Here is an 11,439-nt window from a genome sequence, read left to right on the forward strand (position 1 = left end):
CCCCAGCCTTGTGAGCTGCCCGTGGCACAGCCCCAAATCAGGCACAGACCCTCCCAGCTCTTTCCCTGCACTCAAGGAGACCACAGGGAGGCACCTGCAGCAGGCTCCTGACACAGCTGATTAAATTTTATTCATTTAAAGTCTCCACACACACAAAAAAAGCCCTAGGATTATCCAGTGGTGGGGAACGAAGGAAAACAAAGCCAGGAGTGCTCAGTCCCAGTTTCAGCGGTGACAAACCACAACCAGGGCCCCTTCATTGGAAACACGCACCAATTCAACCCAATCTGGGATTTTTGGGTGACAGGTTTTAAGTTTGGGAGAAGAGACAGCCTGACCTGTGTACCCAGCCCAGATAACCCCTTGCTGGACTAAAAACCCTGGTTTTTCAGGCATGTTGGTGCAGGGCTAGTCTTGTCCTTGCTGCATCCTGCTGTGATCCATACCCAGTTATGCCATAAAGCCATGCTCTGCTCCCAGCAGTGGGCAGAAGAGCAGGAGGGCAACAGACACTGGGGGAAGGCTGCCATTTCCAGCAGCAGTCTGCAAAGCTGTGCTTTAGGGGGTGAGCTGGGGCAGAGAAAGGTTTGTGCCTTAAGCTGCAGCATAAAATTTGTTCCATCTGCTGAAATCCTTTTCCCCCCGTCCCACGGCACACTGTGGAGATGTCTGACCAGAGACAACAACGCCTGTGACAAGAACAAAAAATTAACAGGCTCTAAAAGGCGAAGATGACAGCAGCCAGGAGTAGGAGGAACCCCACCAAAATCAGGAGAGAGGGGAAAGAGCCAGAGGAGCCAGCAGGGACTCGTGTTCTTGTGGGCTTCAGAATCCGGTCCCACTGGGTGAGGATGGCCTGGCGTGCCCCCTCCCAGTGCCCAGGACCCCCTAGCCGGTACTGGTAGGGGGAGCAGGGGCCAAAGAAAATGGTGAGGGCCAGCCAGGGGTCTCTGCAGAGCAGCCCCAGCACGCTGGGCTTGGCACCGATGAAGGAGGCGAGCGTGTCCATGTAGACCAGACAATCGGTTTTGAGGACTTCGTCAAAGGACAGACCAAACCTTAATGAATCAGAGAGGAAAGAGAGGCAGGAGAAAGACTGGTGACAACAGGGCTGAGAGGAACTGGAGTGCAAGTTCTCTGCAACCCTGTTGTTACGGCATTCAAATGCAAGCAGGTTCTTTTTAGAGAAGGACTAGGTGTACATGGAGTGAGAACTTCGGCCTGTCTGGACCCAAATCCTGTCCCTTACACAGCACATGTAAAGGGGTGCTGGCTCATGCCAATCAATCAGTCTTTCACTTCATTAGCCCTAAGTTTCACCTGCACCCCCCCTTCATCTTGGTGGATCTCTGTTAAAAGACTTTGTCCAACCAGTTCTGGGGTTTTTTTTGGAATCTGGTTTTCCCTTTGCTCTCTGCAGGGAAGTCATGTGCAGCATGAGAAAGGCAACGCCCTTTAATTTCCCTCACGTTCATTTCCATCAAGTATTACAAGAATACATGTGCTTCTCAGCACAATTCAGAGTTTTATGTCCCTCCTTTGGTGGGCTGAAAAAAGGCCACGTGAGTTTAACCTTGTGTCGTAGAGCAATTGTTCTGGGTCATTCTACATTTCACTTTTCTACTCCTTTTCTCCTACAATGATAGAGGTGAACTATGGGTTAATACATTGCCCACTTTCATGGGTTTATCTCATTCATACCCTGATATTTTTTATCCTTTTACCTGCCTGGGCACCACACACTGCTGTGTTTAGATACCTGTTCACAGTGAGCCAGGTCTCCATGCTGAGAGATGAGACAATTTGTATGGACACCTCGGGTTGGATTTTTTCACCCCTTCCCACTTGAATTACTTTGCATCTGTTACCATTAATTTCTCTGCCATTTTATCTCTCAGTCCCTGGGGACCCTGGCACCAACAGGCAAAATACCAGCATTAAATCAAAGGTTACATTGGCTCAAGTGAGCAAAGGGGAGGCTGGGTCTGGGCACCCCCCCTCGCCTCTGCCATACACACAGGGAGCAGCTGCAGGCTCTGAACCTGTGTGTTGCTGCCCCCAAAACTCCAGGGATTTTTCAATCCACAAAAAAACCCTTTTGGGGCTCTGGGGGATGACTTACCATTTCACTTGGTTTTTCTTCTTCTCATTTACTTCCTTCTCCATGACAGACTGAGGAGGCAACCGACACAAGCCTGGAAGAGAGAGGAGAATGTTCCTCCAGAGTTTAACTCCTGGGGAGACTTGTGAACTCATTCACTGATGCAAAACATTCAGATTTAGGTTGGCATTGGCAATTCTGCCAGAGACCAGTCCTCCACAGTGGTGCAAATTCACCCTCACTTTTTCCTGCTCTTACAGATTTGTGCTGTCAGGGAGGTGCTGACAGGCACACGACAAGGGGTGAGATAGGGTGTGCAAGTCCCAGAGAGGATCATCCCAAAGAGAAAACACAGAGCTTCCCCTGGCTCTGTGGAGAAGCCTTGGTATAGCCCTCCCCATGAGCCCATTGGGACGTTGTTATTATTATTTTTATTAATAAAAACAAACAACCCCCCAGTGGGTTTCTTTCCTCACTCATGTTGCTGCAGCTTAGCAGAAGTGAAGTAACTTGGCAAGTCTGAGCCCTGAAGATGCTGCCCTATCCACTCTGAAATGAGCTTCTTAGCTCTGAGATCTCCAAGGACAGAAATCCCTCTTGGCAGAGGGACATGTCCAACCTGCACTGTACTCTGGCACCCAGGAAAGCTCCCGTCAGCTCTCCTACCTTTGAAGACACGGGTCACCCAGCGCGCTTGCATCTCTATCACGGGCATGATGGCTCCCATGGGCCTTACCAGCCCAATGACAGCCAGGCTGTGCTTCTGCAGGTGCACTGGGAACACGTATTTGTAGAGGGACGCGTGCTTGTTTTCCACCTTGACCACTGACTCTTCCAGGAACGGGAAGGAGACGTCGTAGCCTGTGCAGAAGACAACAGTATCAACGGGCTCCTCTTCAGGGCAGTTGTGGAAAACAACAGAGTTGGCCTTGAACTCCTTCACGCCCGGCTTGATGGTGATCCTTCCCGTCAGGATGTAGCTCGGAAGGTCGTCGTTGAGCACAGGCTCTCGCACCAGGCAGCTGTGGAGAGGAGAGGGGCTCTGAGAACGGGACACCATGAACAGGCCCTGCCACTGCCCTTGCTCCTCCTTCCCTTGGGCCCACCAGCCCAAGGTGTCCAACACCTCCCAGTGTCATTTGCTTTAAGCAAACAACCCTGCCTCCCCCTCTCCAAACACTGATGTGTTCAAGCCTTGCACCAGTGTCACCGTGTCCCATAGCAAGTGAGTCATGGACAGCTCCTGCCTTCTTTCTCCACTCAATTACTCTTTAAGCCATCTCTTTTCAGAGCTGATCCACGCTTTAAGCCTTTCTTCTCCTCTTTCAGCAGGGAACCTCATGAGGAAAACTCCTCTGGTCCTTCCTGGGCTTTTCCAGCATGCTCAATCTCTCACCACCTAAGGGGGCACAGCTTATCTTCTCCAGCTGGGTTGGAGATCACCACAGTCTGGGCACTGGTTGATGTTGGTTGCTGGAGATCTTCCCCCACCCACACCATCAGCCCATCTGCATGTGCGGACAACCAACAAGTACCTCTTCTCTGGCTGAAGGCCATAGTTTTCATGGTTGAGCCTCTGGTTCATCTTGTAATTAACCAATCGCCAGGAAAGGGGCCCAGGGAGGTTGTTCCTGATCAGGCTCATGAGGCGAGTGTTGAAAACCATATCCCACGGGTAGCCGTGGTCATACACACGGCTGAGCAGCCAGGCACCCTGACGGGTGCAAATGGTCACCTGGGAGAGAGCAGGGAAACAATGACTTGGCTGATCAATTTGCACACCACGTCTCTGCGGGGACAGTAAACTGAGCTACTGCCCCCAGCACTCCTGGGGTGGCTGGGTGGTGGCACCTTGGCAGCTACACGGCTGGCCTCCACGGCAATGTCCACTCCGGAATTGCCCATGCCAACCACGAGGACACGCTTCCCCTGGAACACGTCGGGGTGCTTGTACTGGCGGCTGTGGAAGTACTGGCCTTGAAACTTCTCGATGCCTCGGGGAGAAAGAAACGAAGCTCTTAAGTGTTTGAGCATTTGTGGGTTCTGCTGGGAGAACCGGCGTAGAAACTAATCCAGATGGCAAGGGTAAGGGAGTGCAAGCACTGGCCACCCGGGACTCGGGGGGGTCCAGCCCTCCATCCCACGCACACAGAATTGGTGCTTCCTCTCCAAAATGGGGCCTCACAGACAAAGCTGCTGACGCATGAGGACGTATTGCTGTTTGTGCCAGGAGGTTTGGAAAGCGGGATCAAGTAAAGGAAGAAAGCATTTTCCCTGAGGAATCTCTAAATCTCCCCCCAGCCCCTGGAAGCAGGTAACTGCAGGCAGCCCTATACTGTACCAGGAAAACAGTGCAGGGGGAGGGATGGCTCGGAGAAATTGCCACTGCAAACCATAACAGCATCAAAGACATGCGATGCCTGCTTCCCATCTGCCTCCGTGACCACGTTCCACTGGCCCGTGGTGGCAAAGTCGGGGTGTTTCCGGATGCTGACAACGGTGGTCTGAGACATGGAAGTGAAGCAAAGTCACCACTGGCACCCAAGTGCGTGGGGAGTGGGGCAGTGCTGGGGCACCCATCACTCACCCCGAATTTGATGTGCTCTCGGAGGCCGAAGTGCTCAGCGTAGCGCCGGAGGTAGTCCAGGAGCCGGGCATTGGGCAGGAACACCGGGAAGTCCTCGGGGTAGGGGAAGTCAGAGAATGCTGACATCTCCTTGGAGGTGTTGCTGATGACTGATGGGTAGAGGCTGGGCCGGCCGGCCTCGATGTGCTCCTGGCACAGCCCCCCGGGTGTGTCAGCCCTGTGCCCGCGGTGGGGACTGTCCCCCACCTCCCCTCCCCCTGCTCTCAGGGAGTGCAACCGGGAGAGGTCAGCACCCAGCAAGCTCTCACCCCTCCTCCCCATCCACTGGAGCCCAGCTCAGCCCGTTCCCCACCTGCAGAGCTGCGGCTCCCGAGGGGAGGAGGACGGGCACCGATGGCTCACCGTGTAGCGCCAGAGCCCCCCGATGTCCTGGCTCTGCTCGAAGCAGGTGGGCTCCAGCCCCTCGTCCAGGCAGCATTTGGTGGCTGCCAGCCCACTGACACCAGCACCCACCACGGCCACTCTCATCCCTGCCTCTCTACCGGGATTCCAGGCTGTGAACAGGGAGAAACCCCACAGACAGTCATCACACTCCCAGGGAGCAGCTCCTGGCATATCCTCTGGAGGGGATTTCTCTATATGCCACTCCAAATCTTCATTTCCTTTACCAGCATTCTGGGCTCTTCATATACAAGTGAGATTAAATATCTTTAAATCTTCATTTTCTCCTTTTTTTTTTTTTTTTTTTTTTTTTTTTTTTTTTTTTTTTTTTTTTTTTTTTTTTTTTTTTTTTTTTTTTTTTTTTTTTTTTTTAAATTTAATAAATTAATCTACTTTTAGAGTGTACTCACGAGGCTGATTCCGAACTCTGGCAGTCTTCCTGGAAACTGGCTTTGAAAGTATGTAGTTAAGCCACAATTCGCTGCCAATTTTTGTTTACAAGCTGTGTTTAAACTATCCTGCCTTATCAGTCTTGCAAATACTTTTACTTCATCTTTGGATATCGGCCCTGCCTTTCTCAGGGGGGGAAAAAAAAAAAAAAAGTCCAGTGGGACTATTCAGTCTCTGCATGTCTGACAGGGTCCTGTCCCCCATCACCAGGGAAGATGCTGCTGACCTTGACACACCACCGAGGCTGATGGAGGGGCTGCAGATGTAGCACACCTTGGATTTAGGATGCTTTTGTGCCTGCTGCAGAGCTCCCAGCAGCTCCACCCTGGGGCTTGAAAGGCAGCAGCCCCTGAACGGACAACCAGCCCTACAGGGCTCCCAGGGATGCAATGGGGATGAAGGATCCAAATCCTTCTTGATCATGCCAGGCAATAAAACAAGGGATGATAGCCAGGCTCCAGGGCCTGGGCGGGATGTTGCCAGAGCAGGGACCCCCACACGGTGCTGCTGCAGCCTCTGGTTTAACCCCAGTGCTGGCAGGGAGCACCCTGCTCCACTGAGTGATTAACTCAGCACACCTCGATGTCATTACGGGTGGCACTGGCTCCTCTGCACAGAGAAGCGCTTTCAGCTTTCCACGAGACACAGAGGACGGGGCATTCATCAGAAAAAAACCCAAAAACCAAGAGTCTTCATTTAAAAAATGGGGTTAGGCACAGTGTTTTCTAAAAACCACCATATTTCCCAGAACAATTTCAACTTTCAGTCATAAGGCAACACCTAATAAATACTCTGCTTCTCAAAGCTGGAATAAAAACTGGACTTGTTGCTCTGTAAATGAAGAAAGCACTAGCATGAGCTGCTCCCTGTTAACTGTTTGGGGGAAGGCTTTTTTTTGCACAGTGGGAATTACCTTATATCACAGACACCTCCCAGCTACATATCCTGTTTGATTCCCTGCCTTCTTGCAGAGAAGGTGGAAATGATACCCAGGAAACACCGTCCCTACTCCCCCGTGCCCGTTTTTGCCACGCTTTCCATACTGCCCCTGCAAATGCCCATAACAGCCAACCTCAGAAGTGGGATAGGGAGGGAAGAGAAGGCTTCTCAGCCCCCCCAGGGGCACTTACCTCCCAGCCTCAGCCACTTGTGCTTCCTTCTCACCTCTGCTGCAGGGAGAGACCCCTCCTGGTCCTGGTTTATAGGTGGAACTTGGTGCTTTGGCAGAGGAGGAGGGCAGGCAGTTGCACAACCAGGGTTTGCAGCGGGAGGAGTGGTTGGACTCTCCTGCTGTTCCACAAGCGGAGTGAGCTGCACAGCCCAGCTGATGAGCCCTGAGGGGGACTGAGTGGGTGGGAGACAGCAGAGCAGTCCAGATGTCCCACGGTCATGCAGGAGGATCGTGTGCAGGGGCAGCTCCAGCTCTGGGATGTTTTCACTTGCACCACCTCCCTTCCAAAAGGGAGTTGAAGAGGCTGACAAACAGCAGGGTTTAGGCAGGACTTTGCACCCAGGGCACCATCGAGTTAAAAGAAACAAAGAGCTGGTTTTGTGGTCACTGCTCACGGGACACGGAGGCTGCATCGTGCCATCAGCCAGATGTGCAACTGCTGGTGGGCAAGAGACTCCCCAGGACAACTGGGAGAGTGTGAAATGGCCACAGACATCAGTGCACCGAGGTCCTAAGCACAAAAAAAGGGAAAATGTTGGCTTAAATATCAGTGCAGGACATAGTGCCCAGCTAGGTATCTCCCAGGGGTAAATGATCGTGGAGATGAGAGGGATAAGGATGGCCTTGGATAGGGCTGTGCCCCCAGCTACTCAACACATTTAGGGGTGACTGGTGAGAAAGTATGAAATCCCTGCAAGTGAATACAGCTAGGCACAGAGGCCATGGAGAGACAGCTGAGAGAGGACTGGGTCTTTAGGAAAACCAATGATTATAAAAGGATGGGGATGACAGCAGGCAGCTCACCGGGTGAGCACAGGGGACAGGGAGAGCTGCTGGCCCCATCAAGGCGTCCCCTCATCACTGAGAAAGGCACTCCCAGAGCTATGGTCCCAGATTTGATATCAGCTCTTTAAGCAGTTTGAATAACCAAGGATTCTGCAAGGGGGGAGGGAGGAAATCCCATCCCAGGACTGCAGAACAGAGGGTGGTAAGTAAAGTATCCAACATAGATGTCTGCTCTGACCCGGCGTTTTCATCTGCAGAGATGCGAGATGGGCTCACAGCCGGGAGCTGAAATGGTAAGTGGAAATAAGATGCACATTGGTAAGAAGGAAGGTAATTAGCCATAGGAAAAGTCTGCTGAGCTCTGTGGCAGTCCCAGGCACTCGAAGAAAACGTGTTTGGTTTGTGGAGGAATAGGATTTCCTGCTCCTGTGCCAGGGCACTGTCAGGAGTGCAGCTGCCTGTGCTGCCATCCATCTGCAGCACCCACGGAGACACATCAGCCTTGTTGGACTTCCCTGCGCCCCGGGATCTCTGTTTCCACACAGTGCCTGGCTCCAGGGTTTGCCCCCAGGAGCACATCAGGTTCAGAGCATGTGCCCATTCTGGGATGGCTGTGCCACCCACACTCTGGCACAGCTCAGTAAGTGGTATCTGAGAGCACTTGGAGAGGCTGGAGCCTGTGAAATCAAACTCATTCCTTTGAGTTCAGTTCTCAGACTCTTCTTATCAGCATGAAGAAACATCCAGATTTGCTCTCCCAGGCTAATGTGACATGGTTACCGAGGCAAATGGGCAACAAGTGCTTTGCACAGGTTCCATCTCCCAGCTTTCCCTCACACTGGGCCCTTCTCCAGCTGCACAAAACCTTGCACCTGCAAAGATGCTTGCCAGCAGTCAGCAAAAGAGAGTAGGGAATCCACAAAGGCAGATATTTTGTTCTTTATATGCTCCTGCTTTTCTGAGTTTCCCACGAGGCATTCAGGTGACTCGGCGTTAGAAGGACACTGTGGCAGCATCCCAGAAGTGCTGTTACTGCTTTTAGGAAGCCTTGGAAGCTTAGGAAGGCTTTTAGGAAGCTTGGTAAAAGAATAAGTTGTATTTTGCAGAAGATAGGCTACTGCCACAGAAATGGGGCCAGGTGCCTTTGCTGCAGCTCTTACAGCAGGGGTGGCTCTGATGAGGAATCCAGTTCAGAGATACAGATGAGATGCAGATGAGATGCAGTGAGCGACACCACATGGGTCAAGGGTAGAAATACCTCCAAGGCCTCAGTGATCTACTTCAGGACTATGATGTTTCCCTCCATAAATCCCCCTGGCAATGGTCTGGCCCAGGTGTGCAGAACAAAGCATTAGTGCAGATGGACACTGATAGCAGGGAGGCAATTACAGTAATTATGCACAGGCTTGTCCGGGGCCCTGAGAAACCTTTGGCAGGGAAATGTAGGAAAATTCTTGTTGCTTTACTCACCTCTGCTGCTGGCATGGCAGAGAATAGTATTCTGGGATACCCAGACAGAGCCATAGAGATCCCTGTCCCTGTGGGGAGAAGAAGATCTGCTGCCACCCCACTGGGGGCAGAAGAGGGACCCTGCCAGTACCATTGCCCAGAGGAACTGCAGGGGAAAATGGGCTTTCTCCAAGGGTTGGAGTGAGGGCGAGTGAAGGCACAAAATTCAAGGAGCTGTTTTGCCACCTTCCCTCTACCCAGCCTGGGACACCAAACAGTTGGGTTTGTCCACGTCCTCACATGCTGGGGGCACAAGCCCCATTAGCTGCCAGGGGAGTATCCATCATGGGGGATCACAGGGAATGCTGGGAGCAGTAACTATCCAGTGGTGGCTCAGGATGAAAGTTGGGAATGGGATATTCATACCTGTCCACAGAGAAGCCCCTTCTCCCCTTGAGGAGCAAAAGTGCCCAGCCCTGTGGAAAAAATAAATAGATCCATTAATTCTTAATCAGACGGGAAAACTCACCTTCTCTGAAAAACTCTGGCACCAGTATTACAATCTCTGTTTAAAATAACACTGTAAGCCAAGGAAGGGCAAACCTATGTAGAAACAAGTCTTAGCATGGCCTGCTTTGCTGTTTTCTAGGCTCGTGTCAGCTGCTTTTGGCATGTGTCATAGTGAAGGAGGGAAAGAACAAGGGAAAACCAGTGGAGTTTCTTGTTAAGCCAGTCTCCAAGCAAAGTGGGGTGCTCTCCACTGAGAGCTGCTGCTGCCATACACACTCAGAACAGATGGAATGTGGCATCTGGGCTCGCCAGTGAAACACCTAATCTTCCCCTCTCAGATATTATCACTGCCTCCCCTTACTGAGCAGAGGCTTTAATTGACTTTTCTTCACTGCACATGGAGGTGAGGCTGCCCCAAAGGCAGCTGCTGCCTCCCACTGCTCCCTGCGAGGCTGTGGGATACAGCCATCCACAAGGTGAGTGGGGGCTGCAAGCTGGTGAAAAAAATGTGACCCCCACTTCTTAGAGCCTGGATTCTGGCCTCAAAAAAGAAACACCACTGTTAAGGAGACCCCAGGATGTGTTGGAGCACACATGGGCTGTGGCAGTGACTGTGGGAGAGGGATTTGCTTGCTAAGCAAGGAGGGCTCTGCATGGAGGGTGCAAGTGTTTTGCTCCAACACACTTGGCAAAGTTTAACCTGATTTAATAAGTCACCACATCCCCTAGGCACGTAACCTTGGAATTTGTCAAGAGAAGACTGCTGCCCTTTTTTAATCTATTGAGTTAATAAAGCCTAGAGAGCTGCAGTTTTCAACTTCTTAGGTTTGGAGGTTTCAAAACCCACATTTAAGAGCTTCCCCAGACAGCTGCTCAAAACCTTCACAAGAACAACCCTGATGGACACTGGCACCCTCCACTGGTCACCACATCCTTGTGCCAGGACTCAAAGTGGATAAAAACATCTGGTCCCCAAGTGCCATGGGAGATGCACCCAAATACCACGCAGCACTAGGAAGGACTTCAGACCCTCCTCAGCTCTTCTGCACCAAACCTCACTGTTAGGAGATCTGTGTCTGTCATTTCAGGGGTAATAAAACATAACTGCTGCAGAGACTGCCAGAGCAAACAGGGCTTATGGATAAGGTAACTTGTGAGTAAAACAATCCTAAGGAGGAGCTGTCTGGAGAGCACATGATTAAGTCACACACAGCCCGACCAGAAGGCGCCTTCCTACCACCACCACGTGAAGTCATCCATCAGCCCTCAAGCTTTCAAAAATTCTCTCAGTGCAGGTGACCCCTGTCTGTAAATATTGACCAAGCTCCCAGTCCAGGCACTTCGAATGCTTCCAATGCCTGCCACCTCTCCAAGAGTATCTCCAGCTGATGTGTGCCTGTGGCTGGCATTCCCATCCCTCAGCATGGGGACACGGTAGCACACCTAATCCAGGCAGAGATGTGCCCCTGCACCACCTCAGCCTCCTACCTATGAGCACTTTTGTGCATTTATTCCCAGAAATCAGGGTTTTTAAGATGACAAAACCCCCAACACTAAGCAAGGCTCTACAATCAGACCCTCAGAGGTTCCAAATTTGCAGTACAGGTCATGTCTGAGTCTGTTGGATCACATCAGCTGACAGACCTTCTTTCACCTCCAGTGGCTTTACCGGTCCCTAGGAAGCAGGATGGGAAGGAACTTCAGGAACATCTGACCCATCTTCTCCTCCAAAAGCAGCTCTAACTGACCGGTACCACCCTGTTTCCTTCCTCTTTTAAAAACCTCTGGTTATGGAGACTCCAGCACCTCCCACTTGCTTTCGATGGGGCCACCAAGTTTTCTTTTCTCCCCACACCACACACAGGCTGTTAGCTGACATTTGGGGATAATTAAAAGGCTTTGCAGCACCACCTCTCCATTAGTTTAAACTGGAACTGATTGATG

The 11,439-nt window shown here is 51.6% G+C and overlaps 1 protein-coding gene across 1 annotated transcript; it reads right to left on the reverse strand.

The window, feature by feature from the left end:
• Positions 1 to 88: 88 nt before the first annotated feature.
• On the reverse strand, positions 89 to 6,748 carry FMO1 (flavin containing monooxygenase 1). The gene is made up of 9 exons (XM_027895894.1): positions 6,705 to 6,748; positions 5,091 to 5,254; positions 4,689 to 4,877; positions 4,443 to 4,605; positions 3,953 to 4,095; positions 3,637 to 3,836; positions 2,768 to 3,123; positions 2,123 to 2,195; positions 89 to 1,058 (listed from the first exon to the last, which is right to left on the reverse strand). Exons 2-9 carry the CDS (start codon positions 5,214 to 5,216, stop codon positions 719 to 721), a joined length of 1,590 nt encoding a protein of 529 aa, XP_027751695.1. The 5' UTR covers positions 5,217 to 5,254; positions 6,705 to 6,748; the 3' UTR covers positions 89 to 718.
• Between the last annotated feature and the right edge of the window lie 4,691 nt (positions 6,749 to 11,439).

The sequence above is a fragment of the Empidonax traillii genome, unplaced genomic scaffold (genome assembly GCF_003031625.1).
Source record: "Empidonax traillii isolate 1590-97213 ecotype Southwest subspecies unplaced genomic scaffold, ASM303162v1 scaffold474:size1423191, whole genome shotgun sequence".
Lineage (NCBI taxonomy): Eukaryota > Metazoa > Chordata > Aves > Passeriformes > Tyrannidae > Empidonax > Empidonax traillii.